General features: G+C 40.7%; 4 protein-coding genes across 4 annotated transcripts in view; 1 reads left to right on the top strand and 3 right to left on the bottom strand.

Annotated features, from left to right (window-relative positions):
- Nucleotides 1-5,457, bottom strand: ppp1cab (protein phosphatase 1, catalytic subunit, alpha isozyme b). The gene is made up of 7 exons (XM_031842889.1): nt 4,938-5,457; nt 3,918-4,049; nt 3,152-3,382; nt 2,644-2,748; nt 1,471-1,694; nt 1,003-1,137; nt 1-907 (listed from the first exon to the last, which is right to left on the bottom strand). The coding sequence occupies exons 1-7, from the start codon at nt 4,990-4,992 to the stop codon at nt 812-814; spliced, it is 978 nt and encodes a 325-aa protein (XP_031698749.1). The 5' UTR covers nt 4,993-5,457; the 3' UTR covers nt 1-811.
- pelo (pelota mRNA surveillance and ribosome rescue factor) lies at nt 5,284-11,057 on the top strand. Its single transcript, XM_031842882.1, has 13 exons — nt 5,284-5,918; nt 6,413-6,505; nt 7,109-7,259; nt 7,462-7,552; nt 8,006-8,169; nt 8,949-9,009; nt 9,128-9,289; nt 9,377-9,423; nt 9,509-9,582; nt 9,684-9,755; nt 10,048-10,122; nt 10,230-10,261; nt 10,573-11,057. Exons 1-13 carry the CDS (start codon nt 5,878-5,880, stop codon nt 10,665-10,667), a joined length of 1,158 nt encoding a protein of 385 aa, XP_031698742.1. The 5' UTR covers nt 5,284-5,877; the 3' UTR covers nt 10,668-11,057.
- Nucleotides 11,058-11,483: 426 nt separating this feature from the next.
- paqr4b (progestin and adipoQ receptor family member IVb) lies at nt 11,484-13,911 on the bottom strand. Its single transcript, XM_031842891.1, has 3 exons — nt 13,746-13,911; nt 12,617-12,835; nt 11,484-11,917 (listed from the first exon to the last, which is right to left on the bottom strand). The coding sequence occupies exons 1-3, from the start codon at nt 13,909-13,911 to the stop codon at nt 11,484-11,486; spliced, it is 819 nt and encodes a 272-aa protein (XP_031698751.1).
- A 929-nt stretch (nt 13,912-14,840) lies between these two features.
- Nucleotides 14,841-27,078, bottom strand: part of cmn (calymmin) — a 12,622-nt gene continuing 384 nt past the window's right edge. Inside the window, exons 3-34 of the mRNA XM_031842945.1 lie at nt 26,510-26,560; nt 26,198-26,260; nt 26,086-26,124; nt 25,788-25,823; nt 25,165-25,212; nt 24,501-24,554; nt 24,173-24,329; nt 23,669-24,052; nt 22,488-22,769; nt 21,793-21,849; nt 21,060-21,113; nt 20,750-20,794; nt 20,614-20,664; nt 20,446-20,505; nt 20,219-20,266; nt 20,059-20,100; nt 19,898-19,948; nt 18,782-18,850; nt 18,577-18,645; nt 18,318-18,383; nt 18,063-18,119; nt 17,822-17,869; nt 17,559-17,630; nt 17,377-17,448; nt 16,788-16,931; nt 16,617-16,688; nt 16,479-16,529; nt 16,336-16,398; nt 16,172-16,237; nt 15,327-15,605; nt 14,932-14,988; nt 14,841-14,845 (exon numbers count right to left, since the gene is read on the bottom strand). Of these exons, the coding sequence (XP_031698805.1) occupies nt 14,841-14,845; nt 14,932-14,988; nt 15,327-15,605; nt 16,172-16,237; nt 16,336-16,398; nt 16,479-16,529; nt 16,617-16,688; nt 16,788-16,931; nt 17,377-17,448; nt 17,559-17,630; nt 17,822-17,869; nt 18,063-18,119; nt 18,318-18,383; nt 18,577-18,645; nt 18,782-18,850; nt 19,898-19,948; nt 20,059-20,100; nt 20,219-20,266; nt 20,446-20,505; nt 20,614-20,664; nt 20,750-20,794; nt 21,060-21,113; nt 21,793-21,849; nt 22,488-22,769; nt 23,669-24,052; nt 24,173-24,329; nt 24,501-24,554; nt 25,165-25,212; nt 25,788-25,823; nt 26,086-26,124; nt 26,198-26,260; nt 26,510-26,560 (2,712 nt within the window). The remainder of the gene's footprint in view (nt 14,846-14,931; nt 14,989-15,326; nt 15,606-16,171; nt 16,238-16,335; nt 16,399-16,478; nt 16,530-16,616; nt 16,689-16,787; nt 16,932-17,376; nt 17,449-17,558; nt 17,631-17,821; nt 17,870-18,062; nt 18,120-18,317; nt 18,384-18,576; nt 18,646-18,781; nt 18,851-19,897; nt 19,949-20,058; nt 20,101-20,218; nt 20,267-20,445; nt 20,506-20,613; nt 20,665-20,749; nt 20,795-21,059; nt 21,114-21,792; nt 21,850-22,487; nt 22,770-23,668; nt 24,053-24,172; nt 24,330-24,500; nt 24,555-25,164; nt 25,213-25,787; nt 25,824-26,085; nt 26,125-26,197; nt 26,261-26,509; nt 26,561-27,078) is intronic.

Genomic DNA, 27,078 nt, shown 5'->3' with positions numbered 1-27,078 from the left:
TAGCTCAGATTCTCGCTTTATTGGTCAACTTGATGAAAGACTACAAAACGAATTCACAAAAAATCTCTTTCAAGTAATCAAATCTGTACAAACCTAAACTGTATGGGGTTTTTACAGCTCCGGCTCATATGAATCTGAAGAGTCATATGCGTGTGTGTGTGTGTGTATGTGTGTGTGTGTGTGTGGGTAAGCATGTCCTTGCTCTTCTGAGACAAGGTGACATACTCGTTCCTGTTCAAGGATACCGAGACGCAACGCTCCGATAGGCAAGTCCGCGCATGCATGCACGCACACACACACACAGACACATGCACACACACCTGTGATGGAGATTTTACAGTACAGAGGACAGGGAAAACAAAATACTTCCCCCCTCCACGAGTACACACACGCCACCTGCTGGCAGGGGTTCGCTGCTAAATTCATCACGTCAGCAATCTCCCACTGTCTCCCAGACCCTGCGTTCTCAAGTCAAAATTACTGTACAGACAGACACTGTGGTTTTAACCTTTCCACGGGAGGAGTGGCAAGAGAGAGGGGAAAGTATAAATCTCTAATACTCTCACACCAATTGTACACGTGCACACATGATTTTAATGCTCACCGGCAGACGAGAAACATTGGTCATCTGCGCACGCATGCACTCACTCACTCAGACAATTCGTAACATTAAATGTTTTAAGAAGTACAGATAAAAAAGGAAAAAAGCCCTGGGTATAGGTTTCATTTCTGGCTGTTTGGTGAAAGAAAGGAGAAGAGAGGTAGAGAGGGCAGGAGGGGTGGGTCGGAGGTCGAGGGCAGACTACTGGTGTCATTTCTTAGCTTTCCTTGGGGGGGTGACTGGGCGGCCAGAGCCCATTCCCCCTCCGCCACCGTAGAACAGCTTCTTGTCTGCAGGTTTGAGAATCTGTAAATAGGCAAAGACGATAAAACAAAAGTGAACATCAAAAATGCTGAAATTTGAATATGTAGGATGTGTGTGTTCATCTCTCTCTGCCTTACCTGGAATGAGCACATGAGGGTCTCATCTACGCTCATCATGGCTCCGGCGTTGTCAAACTCCCCGCAGTAGTTTGGGGCTGAGAACAGCGTCACCAGCTGCCTCTTTGCAAAGAACTCATATCCGTCCTCGACCACCTGAAAACACATTCACGACATGTTAAGCTGTTCTTTTAAGGAGACTAATTTCAAACATTTGCTTCTCACCTGTTAACAATAAATCATTTACAGAATGTTAACAAAAGGGCTTATACATCATAAATACATTGCTATCACTTAAATGGCCGCCCTGGTTATCAGTAAAACTGGGCTGAAATCCAACTGCTGAAATGGCCATGGGGTTATCCAAGTACTTAGCAGTTCAACCTGACTTTACTTCAAATATTCACCAACAGCTGGACACGCTTGTTTGATAAAATTCTAGGCGTTCATTCCTACATCTTAACCGTGGGATCAAGGTAGTGCACTGACCTGATGGGCCCGACAAATGAGGTCCATATCGTGTTTGTGGAGGAATTTTGTGACCACGTCGGCGCCAAAGGTGAAGGAGACGCCGCGGTCGTTCTCGCCCCAGCCGAGCACGTCCTTATCCGGGTCGGCCCACAGCAGATCGCAGAGGAGGCCCTGGTCAGGCACGTCAGTGGGGCGCATGACCCGTCGCACCTGCTCCATAGACTGGAGGTCTGGGGACAGGCCTGGAGAAGTTCGATGTAGGACAATGAAATGTTAGAAAGCAGAAGAAGAAAAACATACAGTTTGTTTCTTGGTGTTCTGAAGTCTAGGTTTGGTTTTACTGCCCATTTAAAAAAAAAAAAAAAAAAGTAAAAAAATTCACCAGAGAGAAAATATCTTGACGTTAATATCCCAACTAAAACAAGGCAAATGTAAAATCACATAAAATACATTTTCTGAAATAAGACCTGCAATCAACTATACAGGAACTACATTATTTACGTTTACTGTGGTGTTTGTTCACTTTGTCAATGATCGTAAACACAGACGTAAATCAGACCCTTATTAACTTTTTAGAGCCGATTAGTTGATCAACAGAATTCATTGGCATCCACTTAATCGTTTGAGGAACTTTTAAGCAAAAACTGCAAACATGACCTATTTACCGCTTCCCTATTAAGTATGATCTTGTAGACATTTTTTAAATGCTCAAACTTTGAGTTGTGTATGAATACTTCTCATTTATATGATTATAAAAGAGGCCTTGAGGCTGTGACTGCAGTGTGCTCAACAGATAAAAACGATTGAAACATACAATATCCTTTCCGTGTGTTATGTAATTGAATGTTTGAAGGGGAAGATGGCGTTTGTCGTCATGACTGTCGGTGCCTGTTTACATATATTGCATAGTGGGTCTCGCAAATACGAGATAGCCGTGACTGGCTGTTGGTGTCAAGTTATTTTCTTGTTAGAAGCACCGCAAGTGCGATTAGAAATAAGAATAAAAGAAATACTCTACAGCCATGACCGCTGAACAGGACAAGGCTACATAAATAAACCCAAACAACATATTAAGATCCCACACAGTCTAGCAGGCCTTTGACCGTTGTGTTGACAGTAACCACAGTGCAGAGGCGAGTTTGTGTGCGCTCGCTCTGGATCGAAGCCAAATGAAGTGTTTGAAGAGGATACCTCCATGGCAACAGAAAATCTTCTCATCAACAATGGCTGCTACAGGCAAACAGTTGAAGCAGTCAGTGAAGGTCTTCCACAGCTTTATGTTGTATCGCCTCTTACCTGTGGGAGGAAGCCAAAATCACATGAACCCCAATCTAATCTCGAAACCAATAAAATGAAGAGAACCTATTGCATCACTGTAGAAACAATACTTTCCATAAACACGACTCTAAAAAAGCAGAGAACAGTGTGTGATTATTCACGGCTCATCGTGCCCTTTCATACCGCGACGTTATCTGTGTTCTGGCTTTAGTTTCTACAGATAAGTCAGTTTCACCGTTTTTGTCAACTCTTAACGATACTCTTCATTTTTTCCCAGGTTTCTAACATTTAAAACATCTTAATGTACACCAATGACTGCATTACCATGACTATACAAAAGCCTTCAGGCTCGGGCTTACATATTTAGCAAACTGCTGAATAGAAGTGGTAACATTAATGTATGTATGCATCTCAAACTTACACTCATCGTAGAAGCCATATATTCTGTTAATGGAGGCGCACTCATGGTTTCCTCTCAGCAGGAAGAAGTTTTCTGGGTATTTGATCTTGTATGCCAACAACAGGCAGATGGTCTCGAGGGACTGCTTGCCTCTGTCTACATAATCCCCCAGAAAGAGATAGTTGCTCTCTGGTGGAAAGCCCCCATATTCAAACAGCCTCAGCAGGTCGTAGTACTGCCCATGAACATCACCTGGGGAGAGAAGCAGCATTAGAATGGAAACAGCAATGGTTGGTCAAAGGTGTAATCATCATGCTGCATGTGTATATGTGTGCACAACAAAAAGGTGAGGGACTTGGATAGAGGTACAAAAACACTTGGCACCGTGCAAATTAACAGACAACTAACTGAATGTGCAGGCGTGCATTTAGTGCGAGGATGCTGGTGATTCTCACAACACTGCATACTTGGCCAGTTCCTGAAATTTGTAGACTGTTTCTTTAAACTAACATTCTTCATTAAGTGACATCAGCAGTGTGACGTGAGAGGGCAAATCCAGGGAGACTTGAGGGGCAAAACAGCCCTGCACTGGAAAGCCAGTTTTAACAGCTCATCCCTATAGTTCTGTAATCATGTGGCACAGTCACAGCCATGCACTATATAACGTGAGAGCGGGCTTTCTCATAACAGTTCAGCACTATAAGCTACAGTCTAAGAGTGTTTGTAAATGCTTTTTGACCACACTTGTGAGTTCTCCCAAACTCTAAAGAACACAACTAAGCCTCACCACAGATCTTGAGGGGCGCCTCAAGTTCGAGCAGAATTGGCTGGCTGAGGAAGATCTCCCGGGATTTGAGGCAGAGACCACGGATTTCATTTTCAGTCAGCTGAACATTTTTGCCAGGTCTGGAGCCTTTCACTGCGAAGAGAAAAGGCAACAAGAGTGAGAAACAAAAGACCATGAACACAGTAGAGTTTAGTATTCATACTCATGCGTTACTAAAAAGTGTCAGCAGTTATTGTGTGTGTGTGCGCTCATTAGTATTCAATCATGGACTCTTTCCTCCATCATACAATCAATCACTCTAAAATAAAATATAATATGTTTGATTGATGTGTGGAAGAAAATAATGGTGGATTGAATGTTTTTAAACTTGAATGGCGAGTACTAATCTAGTGAAGCTCAGTTTTTAAGCAGTAAACGTGTTAATATTCTACTTTGCCCTTGAATTCAGCCAAGTAGTAGCTTTAAGAGACACATCCTGGAGATGACCCATAAATAGTGAACTTATGACTTTCTGATACCACAAAGAGTGCTAGTACATGTATATGGAGATTACTTTAACTACTAGCTCAAAACATGCCACCTGATGATATACAGAGACATTTATAATATGTTCCTGAGCATATATCTTGACCGTTCTGCTCAAATGCATTTGGCTATAAAGAAAAGTAAATTTCGTCCAAAGATTCGTTAAACACTGGCAGGACGTGGACGACAAAATTAGCAAGATGCTTTATATTGCTCCAAATACATCATTTTAAGTGAAAACGTTAATTCCAATTCAACGACACCGACCATTATAATGTCCAGTGTGATCATAATGTTGACGTTATTAAATGCTGGTGAGGTTAATTTTCTGCAGGAAGGATGCTGCTGACTATAAGTGGCGGTGAATAGTCTGTGTTTCGTTAAAAGAAAGAGATGAACTCTGCTATAACGTAGCATAGGTGGCTATCGTTGTCTAGCCTCTGTTAGCTAAAATGGCTACCTCGGAGGAATACATATCGAGCGGAACAGTCTTACCTTCCAGCAGACGTTGTATAATGGAGTCGATGTTCAGCTTATCGGCTTCGGCCATGCTATTCTGGTTGGTTTCTAATCACTCCGACGAATACAAGACTTAGTAAGTGTTCACTGGCTACCCGAGTTACCGTTAGCTCGACTAGTTTAGCGTTAATCGGCTACCGTTAGCCCGCTAGCTAGCTAACCTTGGGGCAGAATTGGCAACCTCAAAATGTGAGGCTTGGTGCTGAATTTGTTAAAGACGTGATGGCTGTCATGTACTTCAGAAATCCGCCTTCGTCAACTATTTTCCATCAGATGTCCGAATTAATGGTCAGTATTCGTAATTTCTCGTGACAACTATATTTCTGCCGTAGCTACTAGCACCATGCCATCGACAAAAAAAAATGGCTCGACGAGCGCTAGCTCAGAGCGAGGTTGAACGGAAAAAAAGCTCTGATCGTTCTCGTGCTCCCATTGGTTGGTTTGGCCAATAGGCGGTGTTTAGGGGGCCATTACTCTCCCTGATTGGCTGTTCTCAACATCGGTCATCATTTGCTTATCTCAAACCACAATGTAAAAAGAACAATCGTTCTCGGGTATATGTCGCGTTTTTGTTGGCCGTAATTGTAATATTGTTGTCAACAATGTAAGATAAACCGCGTTTGACCACATTTACTCAATTATTGGCGTTTGAATCGTTCTGTATTCGTTGCGCAGTAAAGCGACACCCACGGAAGTGACCAAGATGGGAGCAACTGACGACGTATTTTGGCATGACGCAATGTCCTAGCGCCTGGCAACACTCCCCGAATGATTCATTCTGAAGTTGAGAGATGGCTTAGCGTTACCTAGCTTTACAATTGACTGTTGAGATAAACATGACTCTAACTCAGATACACGTTAAACTATCTATTTCACGATAACAGTACTCTTTTGTACACCATACAACCATCCGACCATGAAGTTGCTCCACAAAGACATTGAAAAAGATAATGCCGGGTGAGTGACTGGCTAATGTTAGCAAGCTAACCAGCATGGTATATTGCAGCTGATTGTAACGTTACATGTGTCAACTTAATCAACTTAAATCAAGTTTCAATATGTGATTTACATTCCCCTGTAACAGTGTGTGGAGACGTGAGTTTTGGGCTAGTTGGTACAAAATAGTTATTATGTAATCACACACACACACACACACACACATACGACACGAAAGATATGAGCATAGATTGTATGACAAAGACTGTCGATGACAGAGCATATACAAAACAAAGTAAGTAAACAAATCTAACCCTATATAGTTATAATTGATTTACACTCCATAATTGCTGTAGCAGAATGGACGCATAACTGCACCATCTGTGTAATTGCCCTCACTAATGACGAGACCTCTTTAAGTAGGAGCATATCCATAGTTTAATGATGTGATAATCAAAGCCCACGTGACATAACACCAACTCAACCTGGCTTATTGACTGCATGCACTTCTTCAGCCAGGTGACTCTGATGCCAGAGGAGGCAGAGGATATGTGGCACACCTACAACCTGCTGCAGGTGGGGGACAGCCTGAGAGCCTCCACCATCAGGTAACCACTAACTTCTGTGGCATAAAGTGAAGGCTGAAGCCCTGTAGTGCAATGCACGCACACATATCTCAGCACACATTGTATCTTTGTTATCTTGTAGCACTGCAGAATTGGCAATGCAACATCTTTTTGTTTTATTATTCCATTAGATGATATGGATAAAGATTCTCCTACAAGTTACTGTGTACATTTATATAGTGTCAAATCAAAGCTACTCAAGGTTTAGCTCCCGTCCACCTTAAATATGGCCACTGATCAGATTTGATCACCCAAAACAAGCAATGCAGCCGGTCACGCAGGTGGACTTTGTAGCAACCTGACAGATCTGAAATGGAGAGCTGCAACAAAAAGCTTTATTTACACATGACTTCTGCTTTTGCAAGAATTCCAGCTCTGTATTGTACCTTCTCAGCAATATAAATACTGCAAGTCTGCTTCAGAAACGTATGTTGATCATGATAGGAATCACAATAGTGTTTGCAAATGATTGTGCTTGTTCATCAGCTTTTCTCTCACTCTCTGTCTGTATATCGCTCATTGTTTTGGTCGGAAACACACACACACACACACAGGACTAAGCTCACTTTTCCCCTGTTCACACAGGAAGGTGCAGACAGAGTCACCTACTGGAAGTGTGGGCAGCTCCAGAGTTCGCACTACTCTGACCTTAAGTGTGGAGACTATCGACTTTGACTCTCAGGCCTGCCAGTTGAGAGTAAAGGGCACTAACCTAGAGGAGAACCAGTATGTCAAGGTCTGAGATTTTTAAGCAACCTGGCAGCTGTTGTCATGTCACATGTATGTTTTAAAGTATGGCAGGCGGACTAGAGTAATGAAATTTGGGAGGCATGGATTGAAATTCATTGCCCAGCAGTACTACTTGTCATTTGTGTTATTGTTAACTCCTTTTTGATATAAGTAGTTGTTGTGATTGTGTTCTCTTCTTCATTCATCAGATGGGGGCTTACCACACTATCGAGCTCGAGCTCAACAGGAAGTTCACTCTGGCTAAAAAGAGCTGGGACAGCGTTGTGCTGGATAGAATCGGTGAGCAGGTGCCACTGAGATTCTAATTTGTTTTGTTCGGTCAGATTAACCACAGCAGAAAATATTGCTTTCATTCTTGTGTTTGATTCATTTAATCCCACACTTCCCACGTCAACCAGGACTTGTAAACAATAATCACATGGACTCACAACTGTCTTGTTTACCAGACTGAATTTCATGGTCTTTTGCAACTGCACACTCAGCTGTTAGAATCTCAGCATCCGATTCCATATAAACATTAAACTGCATGTTACATTTTTGCCTGTTGGCTAGTTATGTAAATCCCTTTGCTTGAATGTCTTGCTAATGTCTTACAATGATACTATGACTTGCTCTTTTTTATTCTTAGTAATAAATCAACTACAATTACCAATTACACATTTAAAACATTTCTTGATTATGTCACAAAGTACCCACAAGCTCACATTTATGGTTGCCTTGTCTACCCTTCAGAGCAGGCATGTGATGCAACCCAGAAGGCAGATGTGGCGGCTGTGGTAATGCAGGAGGGTCTGGCCAACCTGGTGCTCGTGACCCCCGCCATGACTCTGGTCCGTGCAAAGGTGGAGGTCACCATTCCTCGCAAGAGAAGGGGAAGCTGCACTCAGCACGAGAAGGTAGGTCAACTTTCTGCAGCCACAAGGAGCTCAGACACATGAAGTTGTTTTTGACATATAAATATAGAATTTACAGTAAGTAAAATAGGGTACATCAAAAACAGAAGAAATAACCAATAAAACAATCGTATTTTGAAATCGAGTCATGCTAAATTTTACCATCCATAAAAAAAGAATCAACATTAAAGGGAAACTTTGCCTCCTTTTATGTGGATGTCCAATCAGCTTTGATGGTTAAATGTAGTCGATATTGACCCAGAAAGCTGAGTTCGCAGCTGCCAAGTATGTTGTACTTCCTGCCTCCAGTGGCGTCATTTGACATGACAGTGACGGCGTTGAATGCAAGGAAGAACTACAGGCTAATAGAGCCTGGACTGCTGGTGTCTGCCTCTGGGTAGCCAGGGGGACGTGCTCTAGAAACCGCTCAAAAACAGAAATTCCTCGGTTCTCTAGCTGCGGGCGGAGCGGACCCTCCTGGCATTAAAAGCTCAACACATCCTGGTACAGCAGGAGAACTCAGCTTCCTCATTCAGTATAACACGCGCTGAGGAATTTATTGCTTCAATTGAATATCAAAAACTGATTATGCATCCACATAAGTGGTGCATTTTCCCTTTAAGACAAGAGTCAGGGAGAGATAGAGAGTGTGTTGGATGCATACTAACGTTTTTGTTTAGTTATCATGTGGGTAAGATGACCCCAGGTTTAAAACACAGTTCCTCAGTACTGGGACCTGGTGTATTAGTTATGTGGGCTGGTGTTTGTCTCTCTGTTTGCAGGCGCTGGAGAGGTTCTATGAGGCTGTGATGCAGGCAATTCTTCGCCACATCAATTTCGATGGTAGTGCCGCTGTGTAGACCCTGACATATACACACTTACACATGCATACATATACAGTATGTTCCTGTTCTGTGTCACACACTTCTCCTTTTTATTTCTCTTTCTTGCCTTCTACTAGTTGTAAAGTGCATCCTGGTCGCCAGTCCAGGGTTTGTGAAGGACCAGTTCATCACCTACCTTTATAAAGAGGCGGTGCGTCAGGACAACAAAATCCTGCTGGAGAATCGACCCAAATTCATGCTGGTCCACTCGTCATCGGGTCACAAGTACTCACTCAAAGGTATGAGCTGGTGGGTAATACAATAGACTGAAGCGGTCAAATGTTATCACAAGGTGGAAACTTAGTGAAAAGCTTGTTGTTTTGCAGAAATCCTGACTGACCCCACTGTGACAAGTAGGCTTTCTGATACCAAGGTGACTCTGCTCGTTTAATCGTCTCGTAAACAAATGCTCGCAAGTTGACAGAAGTGACTCACTGGTAGTTATGTTTACCTTTCAGGCAGCTGGAGAGGTGAAAGCCCTGGACGATTTTTACAAGATGCTCCAGCATGAGCCGGACCGAGCCTTCTATGGGTGAGTGATGATGGACTAGAACGGTCAACAGGAAGTGACCCACGGAGTCCTCCATATTCACACTGATGATCCACAACCTCTGTGTCTTTGCATCCTCACAGAATCGCTCATGTGGAGAAAGCTGCTGATGCCCTCGCTATTGACACCTTGTTGATAAGCGATAACCTGTTCAGGTACATGCTGAGACATTCTTTGGGTTATCTATTTTTAATCAGACAGACTTGTCGGGTTAACCTCGTCGCTGCTGAAATTTTCAATCGTTTTCTCCTGGATTGTCTAATTTTATTCAATCAAAAATATATGCTATCAGATACAAAATTCACATTAATTCAGCTAGTCACATATTCCTTAATCTATTCTTGCAACTTATCTGGCTTTAAACGTATCGGTGATGTCAACACACAGTCGGGAACAATCAAATCTGATCTGTGTAACAATGCATGTTTTGTGTCTCCATCCGTCCAGACATCAGGATGTCCCCACGAGGAGTCGCTACGTTCGGTTGGTGGACAGCGTGAGAGACAATGGCGGCAATGTCAGGTACAAATCCTCCTTTAAAAGGCCGACGACGTTAACGTTCACTCAAAACTGGCAGAATATATTTTGTCAAGCATCCAGCTAATGAACTTTTTCTCTTTTTCATGCAGAATATTCTCCAGCCTTCACGTGTCTGGTGAACGTAAGTTATAAAAACACAGATTTTATTTATTCTACATTAGAAGACATGGAAGTTTTTTTGACAAACATATCTGAAGTATTCATTTGAACATTGTATTAATTCATGTTTACATTTAGTGTTCCTCACCAAAAGGCATTGTGGGTATCTTTGACGCCTAACAAACGTGTTGAATGTATTCTGTTCCTCATCCAACATTTGACTATCTCTTTATTGATGACCTCCAGTTGCACTTTTGTTCTTAAAAATGAAATATGCCTCAAGTCCTGGCTGTGTGCCGTCCCTTTTTGATTTGTCCTTGACTGTCTCCTCAGAACTGACTCAGCTGAGTGGGGTGGCTGCCCTCTTGCGGTTTCCCATTGCCGACCTATCGGAGACCGAGGACGACAGCAGCTCAGACGAAGCATGATCCACAGAAACGGAAGATCGTCGCAGATAACACAAGAATGCATTGACTCAGAGTGTTGTAAAACAATAAAACTCGTGTGGTGTACTCTATGTATGCCACCACTGCGACATTCACACCTCTATCACGTCTAATCTACACACCTCCTGTTTTCTTGAAGAGGTCGTAATTTAAAATAATTGAATGCCATTTTTAGTGCTTTTGGTTTGAAGGTGACAGTGTGTTTGAAAGCAGAAGGGAATGCCAATGAAAAGGATTGAACAGTTGTTGCCAAGTCCAAATGAAAGCAGTTAGCAATAGAACAAAAATATGATTTTTCTTTCCACGTGTATATACAATATATCCCTCTTGCAAATAAACAACAGAATCATTCATCCATGTGTGTTATTGTACTTTTTCACATGAACTATTCTCAGCATTCATAAATGAAAGACATGTTGGAGCAAGATGTAAAAATATATAATTTATTAAATACAGTTATGTAATTTTCAATTTAAAAACTATTTTGGTTATGGGTTATACGACCCAAAACTACTGCATTTCAACAAACTAAAAATCAAGTATGCTCAGGATTTTTAATTTGGTATATTGTTCTTTGAGTTCCACAGTTACAACACTGTAAGTTCCTCTTATTCTGCTGTGGCAAAATGTCAAATTGCTAATATCCTATGTGAAGAATTTCAGCAGCTAAGACTAAAGTGCTTTTCGAATCAACTTGCCTCTTTGTACTTTACGCCTCCTGCCCCATCGAATCCTAAATCTCGTTTCTATCAGCGTAGCCTTGAGTGTATATACGTGTGTACTTTTATACACTTTGCCTCACTCAGTAGGACACTGGTAGGTCTTAATCCAGGCTAAATCCTCCAGTGTGCCCCAATGCAGGTAGATAATTGAGCAAATAACCATGATATGCATTATCTGGTGGCTGTTGCCCCAGTTGTCAAACAGGCCAGGGATGAAGCGCTCAGGGATCTGGATGACGTTGACCAGCCCACCCATTACAGCCAGAGAGTCCATGATGACAAAGAGACGCAGGGAGTCTGGGCTGCCCGCCCCACTGCCGAACACCCGGAACAGGAAGAGGCTGAAGCGGAACACGGCCTGCCAGAGGAAAGCTTGCAGGCGCAGGATGTTAGTATGTGCCGTGGTGGCACAGTAGATGCTGTAGGCTGACAGGAGGATGTAGGCCAGCAAGGCAGTCTGTCGTATGGTTGGGTAGCAAAGAAGAGTGATGTGGATGATGGGAAGTGCACCTGGTGACAAGAGGGAAGATATACAAGTTAATAAACTGCAATAAAAGAAATAAGTCAGATGTTATTGTCTTGGTAGAGTCTCTGCTGGATGCTTGTCAACGGTGGCGACAAGACTTCAGGAAGTCACTGCTCGCAGCCAATTAATCATAACTCCATGTGACATTGTGATTAATATATTGCTTTTTGTACTGGTTAAACAAACTAGGTATAAAGTGTTCATTGGAGAGCTTTCAAGGTACTTGAAGGTGGATTTTACCACCTTTGGACAGAGTCAGGTTAGCTGTTTCCTTCCATTTCAAGTCTTTATGCTAAGCTAAGCTAATCATCTCATGGCTCTAGCTCCATATTGAATGGAGTGATATGAGAGTGGTGTTGATTTTCTCATCTAACTCAGCATTTGAGTGATGATCAAGATTTGCAATTTGCTTATGAAGACATTCGACTTGATTTGACATGGTTGTGAACGTTCTTTACCTTAGAAACTGTATTCTGACTAAATCTTAATCCAAGGTCCACTTATCCTCTTTTTTCTTTTCAAGTGCAGCTCACTTTCTTCATCAGACAAAAGATACACGAATGAAGATTGTCAGATGTAATTTGTCCGACTTGAAAATAGCTTTGATTCGATGATGTTGCACCCAGTGCAAAAAAAAAAAATCGCATCGAAGACAGCAGAGCCAATCAGCATCAAGGACCTACCCAGGGTGTTAACTAGGCAGACCCCAAACATGTCCAGGGAGAGCAGGGTGTCATACACATGTTCTCCTCCCACATGGTTCATGAACACATGGTAGACAACCGAGCCCACGGTGGGGCAGAGGCAGGCCAGGTAGTGGACCACACAGATCCAGACGCTGTCCACCTCCATCCAGGGGATACTAAAAGGTAGCAGCACCAAGAAAAGGAAAAAAGGGACTCCTGAGGTGACCAGAAGATTAGGAGATAAAAGGAGAAAGAAAGAAAATGAAGTGAGATAAAGATAAAATGAAAAGCGTTGGAAATATACACAGATGTGTTATTTCTTCAGTTATATTGGCATCTGTTTTTATATTGAGCAGATGTTGAATATCACATCATGCAGAGCAATATGAGGAATTTAATAGTCTGAGAGGTTCCTCTGTTTTATTCTTTACCAGGAATGTGAAAGATATGGCTGTTGGCAACACGCATAAGGAAACATGAGCAAGACTCTAAAGCCCTTCACTTACCCCTAGTAAGAGTGTTAGTCTTAACGAACTTATGGGATAGCCAAGGAGAAAATGGAGTGAGGAAGATGCATTCAGAAGTTCAAGGTCAGTTCATTTTAAAAAAATGTACACGTCTTTGCACAGGTTTAGCCAGGTTTTAATTTGTCGTTGAAGTCTTACATTAAAAGCACACATTTCAATATATGATTACACTCTAATTTTGTAACTGCTTGCAATTTAAGCAAACCTATGCATCTCCAGGATGCTTTGCCTGTTGCGTTACATGTGTGTACCTACAGCTGAAATGTGTCAACCAAACACACACCTAAAGACCTTGTTAACAGTTTGATATTTCCAGGACAAGGATTCCCAGGGCAGATTACAGCTAATGCCCCATATCCTCATTACACACCCTGGTCAAGTACGCTTGTAACTGATAAGTGAGAGTAGTGGACATCCGTCACCCGTTTAGCTTGTGCATCACCCGCATGAGTTAAATCATTAGAAACATTCGCTATTTTACTGTAAAGATATATTTCAATTCAACAATTCAGATGTAGATAAAAACAATAATTTACATTTTTAGATTTAGTCCAGATTGACACGAAGCAAAGGCATGCACAGTTATGTTCTGGTCTTACCATGGGTGTAAATGTTGCCCAGCTCATTGTGCATGTAGAAGAGGCTCCCGAGGCATTCTGGAGCCGTGGACACGGGCCGGTAACCCGTCAGGACATATTTGTTGAACTGAAGGTGCTGAGGGGTTTTTGTAAAATCCAACAGCCGCGGCCTTTTGTAAAGCACCATCACAACTTCCTGCAGCTAATGCCCTCACATTTAGTTGACAGTGCAGGTCCCTCACCATTTACATCCTAAACTAGTCCACACTCAGTCATGTCCACAGGCAGCCGGAAATTCTGCTCCTTGAAATCCATCATTGGACAGGTGTAATTCCAAGCAAGCGACCTGTTGAGCTGGCCAAGTGGCATGCTTTCAGGAGGGCCAATCGGCAAAGGGCTCTTATCCCTAAGCTGGGGTAATCCTCACAAAAAGCCATGTGCACTACCGCAGCTGCTACTTATCATGGCTCATAACTGACTAACATCTCAACTTCAACATAGGTATATTCTGTATTTCCCTTATTATAGACTGCACACAGGTTCCTATTCCCCATACACATTTAAAACTGTGTTGCATTCAGAATGATCTGGGGATTACAACACTTGAAGAGGTGATTGTTTTCTTAATGACATTCACTCACTGGCACAGATAATTCCATACAAACGAGGGATTTTCCACTGTGGGTATTCACTGATGGTTTTATTCAATCAAATTCTGTACAATAATAAACAGATGTTTGCCACAAGTGTAAAAAAAAACCTCTCCCATGCAAAAATAAATTAAACTGAATTATGTTTTACAGTATTCATTTTTTATCAGGCAAAACTGACTGATTCAATCAAAACACTGACAATATGCAAACTCCATGTCTCCACCAACCAAACTCATGTACAGTGAGCAGGAAGTGCAGGACAAAAAGGTAATGCAGGGGTGCATAATAATATCAGAAAACCCAACAACTCAAAATGTTTAAATGCGCTTTTATCTCTACTAACAAACACAAAAATACCAGAATTATTCGACAGACAGAATAAAATAGTAATATACAGATAGGAAAACATTCAAAGATAATATACAACGGCAGAAAAATATTATGCTTGTCGTTGTCTGCAGGTTTAACCTGTGTGGAGAAAGAAAATGTAGAGATGGTTGTACAGCAGTCTGCAAGCTGAATATGGTAATCTTTTAGTTTGATTCTGCTCTTACCTTGATAGCCACTATTCCCAAAGAAGCCATTCAAGTCATATTTGCCGCTCTTCTCTTCTGTGGGCAAAGAAAATAAACATTTCAACATGTGAAAGTTTTCAAAATACTTCTTTATCTTGGAATATTACATATAAAGTTTCACTTCAAAGACTCTGCCCAGATTTTAATGTTTGGCACTTAAAGGAATACTTAGACATTTTGGGAAATACACTTATTCACATTTTTGCTGAGAGTTCAATGAGAAGATTGATACCACTTTCATATCCGTCCGTTAAGTATGACGCTTAAAGAGCACAAAGACTGGAAATGGGAAAACAGCTCTTCTGGTGTATAAAACCACAACTTGGCAAGTAGTGTAGTTTATAGTACATTGTTTTGACCTCTCAAGGACTTGCCTTGTGGGTGAAAATGCAGTTTGAGATGCTGCTGAATGTGTATCCGACGTGGCAGCTGCTGTTGATGTAGCAGGTCATCAGGCTGCTCAGGCACCTGAGCCACGCCCTGCGTTTCTGCAGAGCCATGAGCGAGGCCGGCAGTGCCCACGGGTTCACGCAGGTCCTCAACACCTGCTCCAGGCACCACATCAGGCTTGAAGAACTCCACAGGCAGATAGGATGGGTCAGAGGGGTAAACCAGGGTGGGGCTGGGACTGGGAGCTGCAGGAAATGCGACATCTATGGAGGGAGAGACACAATAGAGAAAAAATAGAATAATTGTAAACTAAGATTTCAATTTTGTCTTTATTGTCAACGCACCATGTATGCAATTAAATCAATAGTGTGTCGGATTTATGGGGACCCATTTGCAGAAATGGAATATAATATTGAAAGCTGTTTTCATTCATATATAATCACCTGAAACTAAGATTTGTTGTATTTTTGTTAGCATTGAATGAGCCGTTCATATCTACATAAGGAGCAGGTCCTCTTCCACAGACTCCACCTCCATGTTTCTACTGTAGCCCACAACGGACAAACCAAACGATGGCTCTAGAGAGTCTTTCATGTTTTTACGTTATCTAAAGGCCATCTTAGTTCACCCACACGCTTTGAAAGTGAGAACTAGATGCCACTAAATCCGACACACAGCTCCTTCAATACATTTCCTTTTTTTTACCTTCTGGCTGCCCTTGTCCATTTATATAGCCCACATTTTCGGAAATTGACAACCGGTTGAACATTACCTGTATGCAGTTCAGCCAAAAGAGACCACCATGCAGAAATACACACTGTGTACTTACTGTATCTATCAATGGACATCCCATCGCCTTCAGCTGCAAATGCTGGCGTCTGTACATCTTCGTTCACTAAGAGGTCAGGAGTAAATAAACAAGATAAGAGACTGGGCTCTGAAGCATATTTGTGCCGATAATCTCATAAAAAGAAACTGCTTTTCCTGACGCACCATAAGATTTTCCAGCTGAATGTGGCTCAAGTGGCAGGGGATCATAAGGTAAACCAGCTGCATCTGTTTAAGGGGAAACGATATATGGTTACTGTATTTCTAATCCAACTGGTGGGAAATTAGTGGCAATAACGACAAAATACCATATTGTCCACCAGATTCAAGAGGCTGCGACTGGTATGGTCCCTGGTTATCTGTGAGAGATTGATATGAAATCATTATTTAGTGAAATGTTATAAATTATTGGCATGAAAAGGGCTAATAAATGGAATATACTGTACCATATTTCCCAAAAGGTTTTGCTTCACTCCTAAAACCAAGAGTTTGTGGTGCATAGGGAACTTCACCACCTCCTTAGCAGTTGCCAACCACATAGAGATGTCAAGTTAAACCAAATAAAGAAACAAACAAGGGATAATTAGAAGGTAGCTGTCATGTTTGCTCAATCTCACTGTATTTGCCTGTTAATTTTCCGAGCTGTCCAAGTCCAAGTGGTTCAGTCTGATATTGTCCAAGTGGTTCAGTCTGATATTGTCCAAGTGGTTCAGTCTGATATTGTCCAAGTGGTTCAGGTTGATATGGTGACCCAGGCAGACCTGCAAGAAAACACATAATTAAATAAATTAAACAACAAATACAATAGCTTAAGAATGTCTGTCTGAAAAAATCTAGACAACCTATGGTTTCATGACTCTGACTGCATTTCTATTTTCTCATAATTCACATTTTAATGGACTAATCATTGAAAGAAACACACTTTGGGAAATACACTTATTTGCTTTCTTGGCGAGAGTAAAATTAGAGGATTGATACCATTCTCATACCTGTGCGCTAAATAGGAAACTACTGCCAGCAGTCAGCTAACTTAGCTTAGCATACAGACTGGAAACACGACAAGTTGCTGTTACAAGAGGTTATGTGCAAAACTATTTCTTGGTTGAGGGCTGTAATTTCCTGGAGTATTTGCTTGTTGGTTGCAAGGCAATTTACCATACAAATAAGCTAATGAGAGTATTCCCCAGCATGTCAACAAGTCTTTACCATATTCTCCAGTAGATATGGCTTCAGGGCTTAGTCCAGCTGGTTGAGCTTCAAAAGGCATTCTTCCATAACCTGTAGACAAGATGGAGAAATAATAAAGAGGAAGAATACTAAAAGGTTCAGGGGTGAGGTGTGTGTAGCAAGCAAAGCAACAACAAGAGATATCAAAGTTAAGTATTCACCATATTTGCCGGCTGTATTTCCATTACTGCCGAGACCAAGAAGCTGCCCACCGTTGGGGAACCCACCATATCCTGATCACAGATGGCGGGAATAGAGTACAAAATGATTACATGACTTCTCAAAATGGGCCCTCAAGAGAAGCCGTTTCATAGTCAAGTGTAGATTTGATTTCTCCAGTGTGTACATTTCTGAAATGGCTACTGCAATGAAGATAAAACTACTAGCCAAAGCAAAAAAAAACATTTTGTCCCATCAAACTGACCATATTGTGCGGGTGCAGGATCCCCTCCCATGCCGGCACCAACACCACCTGCAAAGTATTTTGAATTAATAGAATATCTCAAGCTAGACATAAGGCCTTTGAAGCTCAGTGAAAATGGCAGCAACATGCCAGGATGAACTGGTTTGACTCCCACTTTGAGACAAACACACCAAAAAGTTAGCCTGTTCATGGAACGACACATTATTTTGAAATATAACATACTGCTTGACAAATGGCTCACCATATTTTGTAGATGATTTGCCATCACCAGCAGGCCCATAAGGGCTCCCACCATAACCTGGATAGAATTGAGACAGTTGGGAGACACATGGACTCATTAGACTCACCATTCATGCTTGTATTGATTGTTAATGGGCTATAGGGACTTTGGTGTATAAAACACGGATCAGTAAAAAATTAATTAGCAGTTTCCATCAAGGCCTACATGCAATAGACTGAAAAGAAAGCATGTAATTATAACATATCACAGACATACCATACTTCCCTGCTCCATTAGTCTCTGTACTGAGGGGTTGTCCACCAAATTGCAACCCACCAATGCCTAAATCAAAGTGAGCAAGTGAGTGGGCAGAGAATAATGTTGTATGGCAAATGAATGAAAAGAAGTAAGAAGTATAAGATTTATATGACAGTTCTGAACATCAAGGTGCCACAAACTCATGAAGCCGTAAATAAAACTCCCTATCCAGGCTACATTATAGAGTAGTCACAGAATACGACCAACAAGCACTCACCGTACTTGCCGTTTGATTTCTCCGCAGCCATTCCCAGGTTCTGACCGCCAAAAGGCCAGCCGCCCATTCCTGTAACATTGGAGAAGGTTTTGGTTCCGACATGTTGCATTTTTCAAAATGTTTAAGTTAATGTTAAGGCATGTGCTTTCTCTCACTGAGTTTTCTTGCATTAATAAAGATTTGAAAGAAATAACGTTATCCATACCACCATACATGCTGCCCAATTTTCCATTTGGACCAAGGCCAGCGGACTGAGGCTCAAACTGGCTCATTCCTGAATGAGTACACAGGAAATGTTTATCGAATAGATTTACTTTTACACCTCGAGATGAACGTGCTGCCAACTTTTACATAGTAATCACACCAAGTTCCTGAAATCAATGATCAGATTACAGAAGTGCATGCAAACACACAGATAGATCTACAAATTTTGCCTATCAGCATTTTGGATTACAGCCACTCAGATGTTTGGTATTTGGCTGTTGTGTCCGTTTTTGCAAAAACAACACAATCAGTTTTCATTGTGGATGACACTGTTGATTATTGTGTTCACCGCTAAATCATATTTTTATATGATGGCATATTTTACCATTTAGTCCAGCAGGAACCATTGGAGCTCCATGGTAAGGCATTTGTTTGGCACCACCTGCAGAATCAGCAAATTGGACAATAATGGATTATTTTTACTGTTTCCCTATCCATGCCTTGTTAATGTAATTTACTTCACCTTTATACTATATTTATCTTTAACTGCATCCTCACTTGCCACACATAGCATACCTGATTTTCCATTAGCACCTTGGCCAAGACCTGGAAAATAGAGAAATGCTTACTTTTACTGTAATTCCCACAAAATTGAATGAATTAAATTTCATATAATAGCACTTGCTTGCGTAGTCAGGTTGTACACCAGCACTGTAGCCATTTCCATTTCCTGCAAAAAAGACATCATAAACTCCCTTCGTGCTCTGAATTCAATGCCGAGCGAAATGGTGCAAAATATCACAGCAGCAACTACCGGAATACATCATCTACCAAGTCAGTGTTTAATATCCGTTCATGTATTCAGTGCTTTAACAAAGTTAGAGTAAACCTCAAATTCTAGCTGATCTGGACTGAACTGCTTCACCCAGACCTGCATTACCCGAGAGGAATTGCATAATTTAAGTAAAACTCGGCAGATTTTATATGAGAACAATTCAAAAACAGTTTTTTGGGGGTCCAAATTCAGCCTTAGTTCATAAAGCTATGTAGGCCTCACTCATCAGCTTACAAGTTGAATTAAAAGACAACTATTAAAGCTTATCCTTTCAAATTGTACCTCCATATGTATTTCCATATCCAGCTCCGAGGTACGCCCCTTGTCCGTAACCTGAGAGCATACAGAACAATCATCAAAACACATTCCACACCTCAAATTATAATGATTCCTATGCCCTATGAATGAGGTCCAATTGCTTTAAAAAAACAAAAAACACTCACGAGGTTGCTTAGGTTGCCCAGCATTGGGATAGCCAAGGTCTGCTGCACACATAAATGCAAAGGTACTTTGAAAAACACATCTGAACTTCCATGGAAGTGAAAGAGGAAACCAGGAAAATATCAAGATTCACTGTATGTTTATATTGACAGTAAATGTTACCATATCCATTGCTGCGTCCAGGGACAGTGTCGCCTCCAACTCCATAACCTTTGGATGAACAAAACTTCAATGAGAAATATAAGGTCTTTACCTTCACCTTTATACCACGGAAGAGAAAACAAGTACGGTGATATATATGTTGATAGATTAAGTATGATGTATCTTACTTTGTGGATTTAAAACCTTAGGTGTTGCCCTAATAGCCTTTTTATTAGCAGGCTCTTTACCTGGTTTGTTTGCTTTAGCTCCACCTCCATTTGGATACCCCCCTGTCCTGGCAGCATGTCCTAAACAATCGGACAATATCACTCAATTTCAATTATCATCTGCAAAATGCTCCATTGTGAACATTTCATACACATGAATTTTGAGGATGAAGAATAAAGTTGATTTACTGTTGGGTTTAGCACCGTATCTGTTTGGAACACCAGCTCCTGCTCCATAACCTAAAAAAAATAATGAAAGAATCATGAATAATTAACAATATAAACAATAAGTGTTATTTTATTCATGCAACAAACACTTCTGTACCTTTTGTGTTTGTGCCAGCGGATGCTCCAGCACCTGCATTATAACCTTGACATGACAAAAACAATGTGTACAGTTAGTTTTAATCATCTGACTCATCTCTGTGTTTAATATTCAAGTCCCGGTAGTGACCGAGCTCACGTAGGGTCATAAATAAGTGCTGCAATCAGTGGATTTATGTAAAATCTAACCTTCCTTCAATATTTCACTGAACCACTTAAAAAGCATCCCACATGTAGTAAAAGTAAAAATGCACTTTTTTTAGCATGCTCATGCTATTTGGCCATTGGAGACGAGAATACTCCCAGTTTACCAGATCGGGGTATTTTCATCCATTGTCCATTTGGTACTCCTGATGGTCCACAGTCTGGAACACCAGCAAAAACATGAATTACCAGCACTATTCAAGATTTCAAAATAAACTAATATTTGTTCCTACAACCAAACAGTCAACCTCCAAATAAGCAGACTTTGTATTATTGTGATGTTACTGTAATTTAGCATAGCTGCACTACATTATTCATTTATTTGGACTCTTTTGACCTTTTTACCTTCGAAGACTGGCCCGACACGAATTACCTCCGATTTAGTGAACAGCAGCTCCCATTCGTCACTTTAACACATCATCAAAACCCCAAATGCTAATAAAATAATCTTAGTTGAAATGTTAATGGCCCTTATTTACAAACAGTGCGTCTGCACAAATCTGTGCAAAAACCATGCGCATGAACTTACGCACAAATAAGGCATTCATCAATATTTTATCACGTGAAATTATTTGTACACAACACATTTTGACTTATTCAAACCATATTCTTTCGAAGAGGCTTTAATTGACAACAATGTTCAAAACCGGTATTTTGCATATGCTTGTTTAGGTATAATGTTTGCTCATGTTGCTAATTAGCACTAAAAGTAAGAAGCATTGGATCATTTAAAATTGTGGGGGAACCAAAGTTGTTACACTTCCTCCTGAGGAGGCCATGGATGTCTGTGGGGCAGGACTCAGATTAGGTGTTGTTCAAAGAAAAGAGAGTAATGTTTACCAGGTTTTGTTGGTTTAGCTCCCTGTCCCTTGGAGATGGAAGCTCCTCCTCCGTGCTCTGAAAAAAAAAAAAAAAAGGAGTGACAAACCGTCAAATCAGGATTTAGTTGGAAGTAATCCATGTACAATTTCTTTAAATAATGTTACACTTGCAACATCAGTGAACAATGCAATTGAAAAAATAAATTAGTGGGTTAAACTTAAGCCGCCTCATGCACCACGAATGCACCAAATTAAACTTCACATGTCAAAGCAATAGCTTGAAATTTTGGGAAACACGCTTATTCGCTTTGTTGGGGAGGGTTAGAGGATTAATCTTTACCAGCCCTTTAAGTGTAAAAAGACCAAATAGTGCTTTTAAAGGCAGGCTTACTGTTTCCAGTCTTTGTATTAAGTCAAGATAATAGATAGTTTTTTGTGTAATTAATATTCTAAGATTTAACCGCAAGGTAACTTCAAAGAAAAATGACCTTAATGGGCATACAATGGTGTGTAATATATATTGATATAGAGAATGTCATCTTTATTGCCAAAGTACTACACGTTAGACTGAATCATAGCCATTAAAACACCACAAATCTTGCAGGTTCATAATGTCCACAATTCTGCAACAGACTCAGGACAAAGTTAAGACAAATTCAGTCGACACATGCAATACACAGCGAGTGAACACACACAAATCAAGATTTAGTTTACCAGTTGCCCCAGTTTCTCCTGCAGTGAGACCTTTGACCGATCCTGCCCCAGGGTGACTTCTGATGTTTGCTTCTTCTGGTGCGAACTCAGGCACACCGACAGCCAGTGCTTCCTCGGGGATGATGCGCCCTGTGTTTTTAGCTGCCACTGTTTCAGGAACAGCTTTGGTTTTCAGGTGTTTGGTGCTTTCAGGGGCAGCATCCCCCTCGCTGGGGCCCTCTTCAAAAAGAGCATCTGCCTCTGCACCTTTTTGCTCAGGCAGAGCAATTCCAGTCACATAACCTAGAGGTCACACGTTTCATCAACATATTAACTTACTAAATGTTTGGAAGTCATTACTGATAATGTCCCCATAGTTTAAAAAAAACACAGAATATGCACATCTGTCGAAGACACATTAAAAGATGTGTAGACAGTCAAATTACAAATTCAAAAGCAACATATTATAAAACATAATTTCACACGGCATAATGAGGCCACATTGCTATAAACAACCAGTCAAGCAATGTTTTCAAATGTACAGGACACAATTCATTGTAATTGTAATGAAATAGTAGAGTGACATTCTGCAACTTTATGCCAATGTTAAATCATTACAACAGTGCAAAACATGCTGAACAATGCCAGATAAGAGTATACTGACACTCAATAAGTGTATAAAGGTGTATATACGTATCTTAAGTAAAGTAGATGTGTCTTGCTCTTTTTATTTAAAGCCATAAGGTTGTGAAAACTATTTAAAAAAATGTAGGGTTATACAATATAACTGCACATAAAACAGTTGTAGTGTCAGTTTTGTTAATAAGTTGGAAAAATATAACTATATTGACGGATTTTCGGAAGTTAAATTACTGTGAAAACAAGGCCACATGAAATAATGGTTTCACAGGCAACAAGGATTTTGTATTTCCTATCATTTATTTTTTCTAAATATAATTGGTAACATGAACTCATAAATATTCTTTGTTTAATACAAAATAAATACAGTACGTGGCTCTATCTAACAGAGTAGATCATATTACCGTGCCTCTTTAGAGGGATAATCATCTTTAGTGATGCGAAGAAGTCAAACATTTTTAAATGATTTGCCATTTAAAAAAAAAAACAACTTCGAGTAACTTTATGAGAGGATTCTTTCCTGCCACAAACGTTTTGCACAGATTCAGGTTTAGGGTACTTGCCTTGAGGCTGTGGTGCTGGGTTTGTCTTTGGAGCCTTGCCCTGTGGGCCCATGGGTCCTGGTTCAGGTCTGGGTGCAGGTGCAGGCTTTGGGCCTTTGCCTTGAGGAATCGCTGGTGCTGGTTCTGGTGTAGCCTGAAGGATTAGTGGCGTCTGTTTGTAGCTTTTTCCTTGTGGCACAGGTGAAGGCAGCTTTTGATATTTATCTTGTGTCACCATAACACGGATACCACGCGTCGGCTCGGGGGAAACTGGTGCTGCGCCTTCAGTTATTGCTTGTGGAGTTGCACTCAGCTGCTCAGGAGAGAGAACTCCACCTTTTAGGCCCTTTTCATTGTACGCACCTGCACTCTTTATACCCTTACTATTTGGCATCATGTCGTAGCCTGAGAACCAACAAATAAATACATTTGAATGAAAAAGAGTAAAGCTTAAAACATTAGGTAAGCTATACAGCAAAAGAGAGATAAAGCTGACAAAACACATGCATGTACAGGATAATTTACCAGTATTAGCTGCTTTAGCCAACTGTCCATTAGGTACACCAGCTGGACCACCATATCCTGTAAAACAAATCGTTTTGATCAACAAATTCCCTAGCACCTTCACTGGGCAGCACTGCTCCAACTCCTTTGCTAGTTTGTAGTTTTGAGCCTCCGTATGCTGCAAACAATGGTTTGTGTGTTTGCATAATTAATGTGTCACATTGTATGACAGTTTCAAGGCAGATATACATTTACCTTCACAGACATCTCTCAAGATTAACTTTGACATATTGTATTCAGAGCTTATTAATGAATCAAATGAATTTGACATTGGATAGCTGGAACTTACCGTTGGGTTTCCTTCCATATCCTCCGAGTGCAGCACCATTTCCAACTCCATGACCTGAAAAAATATATAAACAAGAGGTAAGCAAAGCTGGTAGTAATGGAAGATCTTAAATGCCTAAATCAAAACAAAGAAAAAAGGTGAAATACAATACATGTCCTTGCAAGCATTTCCTTTTTATGTATGCATTTGCTGTGTCAATTAAATGAAAAACAGATTAAAAGAACAATTATTTGGCCTTTGGTTTAGGTGTATTATGTTTCACTGCTGTCCAGCAGAGAGCAGCATAGACCTGCCATTACTAAATGTTTCCATGAAGACGTGAAAAGCGAAATAACTATCCTTTTAACATACGCTTTTATATACTGTATATACGCTTTTAATTATGACATATGTAAAAAGGAAATACAGTACAGTGTGGCATTTCACTTTACTTCTTTGTTTGACTTGTAATGTCGCCATTTGAAGTCTTCCGTATGTAATAATTGTAACCCACACATCACTGTATATTTTAACAGGTGGTCACCATTGGGTTTGGCTGCATAGCCTTTGGTTACGCCAGCTCCGGCTGCAGCTCCGTAACCTTGGGTTAAACATAATGTCACATAAAATCCCATCCCACTGAAACAGAAGACCATTTATAACACCTCAACAATAAATCACTTACCATTGGGTCTTGCTCCATATCTATTGGGAACCGCTCCATTTCCAAAACCTATGGTTAAACAAATCCTCACAAAACATCCTCATAACACAACATCCTCATCATAATAACCGTGTCCTTGTTTTGTGACACATTTAGAATACTAGCGTTACCTGGTTGGGGTTTCATAGCACCTCCTCTGGCGGCTCCATATCCTGTAACACATTCATTAAAGCAAATCACTTCATATTCAGCTTGAGATGCCATCAAAATACAACAGTGTTTTGAATCAAAAATACATTTGAAAAACAAGTGACGGTCTTACCGTTGGATCTGGTGCCATACCCATTTGGAATATTGCCATTACTTAGCTTTGTCTGTGCTTCACAGAGACATCCACAGATTCTCTCATTTGAAGTTAAGTTATTTATTTATTCTAAAATTATTTTGGTGCAAGAGACAACGGTTTAAATATTCTTAAAAAATTATAAAAAAATAAAAATAAAAAAAAAGTGGTCATAGCTCTGGAAAGGTAATACTGCACTTAGATCCCAAAATAATATATATGTGAAATTCAAAACACACCATAAGGATAAGTTATACGCTGTATTGGATATTATTCACAGGTTTACCGTTGGGTTTTGTACCTTGTCCATTGGGCAAACCAGCTGCAGCACCGTAGCCTGAAATTTCAACAATTGTCAAAAGAGTTCAGAGGAGGAACATGTTATCCAAAAATTCAGAGATATTATTTTCTCTTGACAGTAGGAGTATTTCTACCAGGCTTCGGTCCCTTCATTCCTCCATTCCCATACCGAGCTCCCAGACCCAAACCAGCGCTGCCATAACCGCCATTGTAGCCTGTAAATATTAACAAATAGTATTTATGTTTTATTCATTGTCCCGTAAGCCATGTCAAAAAGGACTGACTTGTGTATGACTAACCTCCCATGGGTTGAGCTCCATAACCATTACCACCATAGGCTAGAACAAAAAAACACAATGTTACAGGTGTATTAGGTGGTGATCTCAGAGCTGAGAGGTGGCCTTCACTCACCTTGGTTCCTGGCAAGCTGAGGTACTCCCATACCTCTGGAGGCTCCCATCCCCACACCTGGACCTAAAATCACAGAAGTACACGTGTATCAAAGTGAATGTTACTATTACCCCGAAAACAAGGTGGCAGAAGTTGAGTTACCTGCGCCATAATGTGGTCGTCCATATCCTTTCATAGGTTTACTTCCAGCTGCCCCCTGTCCTGTTAAATACAGAGAGATGCTTAAGTTACCTAAACAAAAAGATGAACATGTTTTGTGTTGCAAAAACTCAAAGAGTATCATGCTGACCATTTTAACGTGACCAGTCTTACCATTTGGTCTAGCTCCATTGCCGTTGTATGGGTCAGCTGTGGCTCCTTGACCTAAAGAAGGATTATTGTATTCTGTGATATCGTATACACATACTGTAAATTCAGTATTTTTATCTTAAGTTTTTGCAGACATTACCATAAGTTTTAGCCCCATTTCCATTAGGTACACCAGCTACAGCAGCATAGCCTGGTAAAGAGAGACATTTAATGAATCTACATACAGCACCGTAGGTATAGAAGAACTCACTGCAACATGTCGCTGACACTAAAGTGACTAACCAACAAACATTTCAATTAGGAATTAAAATTGTGTATGACGTACGAACAGGCTTTTTAAAGCAACTCATGTTGTCTTACGCGGGAATGCGTAGAACCTTTTAAACTCAAATCCTTTTAGTGTTGCTTTGGATACTATCCACTGTCTAATTTTAATGTTTGTATATACTGTAAGTGTATTTTTGTGTGCATGCTTTCACCATACACAACCAGATTGTTTCATTAACATCCAATCAACAGACTTATACATTTCATAACAATGCTGTAAGATCTACCATACCGTTGCCTTTTGT

Source organism: Anarrhichthys ocellatus, unplaced genomic scaffold, assembly GCF_004355925.1.
Source record: "Anarrhichthys ocellatus isolate YVR2014 unplaced genomic scaffold, GSC_Weel_1.0 scaffold4, whole genome shotgun sequence".
In the NCBI taxonomy this organism is placed as follows: domain Eukaryota; kingdom Metazoa; phylum Chordata; class Actinopteri; order Perciformes; family Anarhichadidae; genus Anarrhichthys; species Anarrhichthys ocellatus.
The sequence above is the reverse complement of the archived record's forward strand: the minus strand, read 5'-3'. Positions and strand labels throughout refer to the sequence as shown.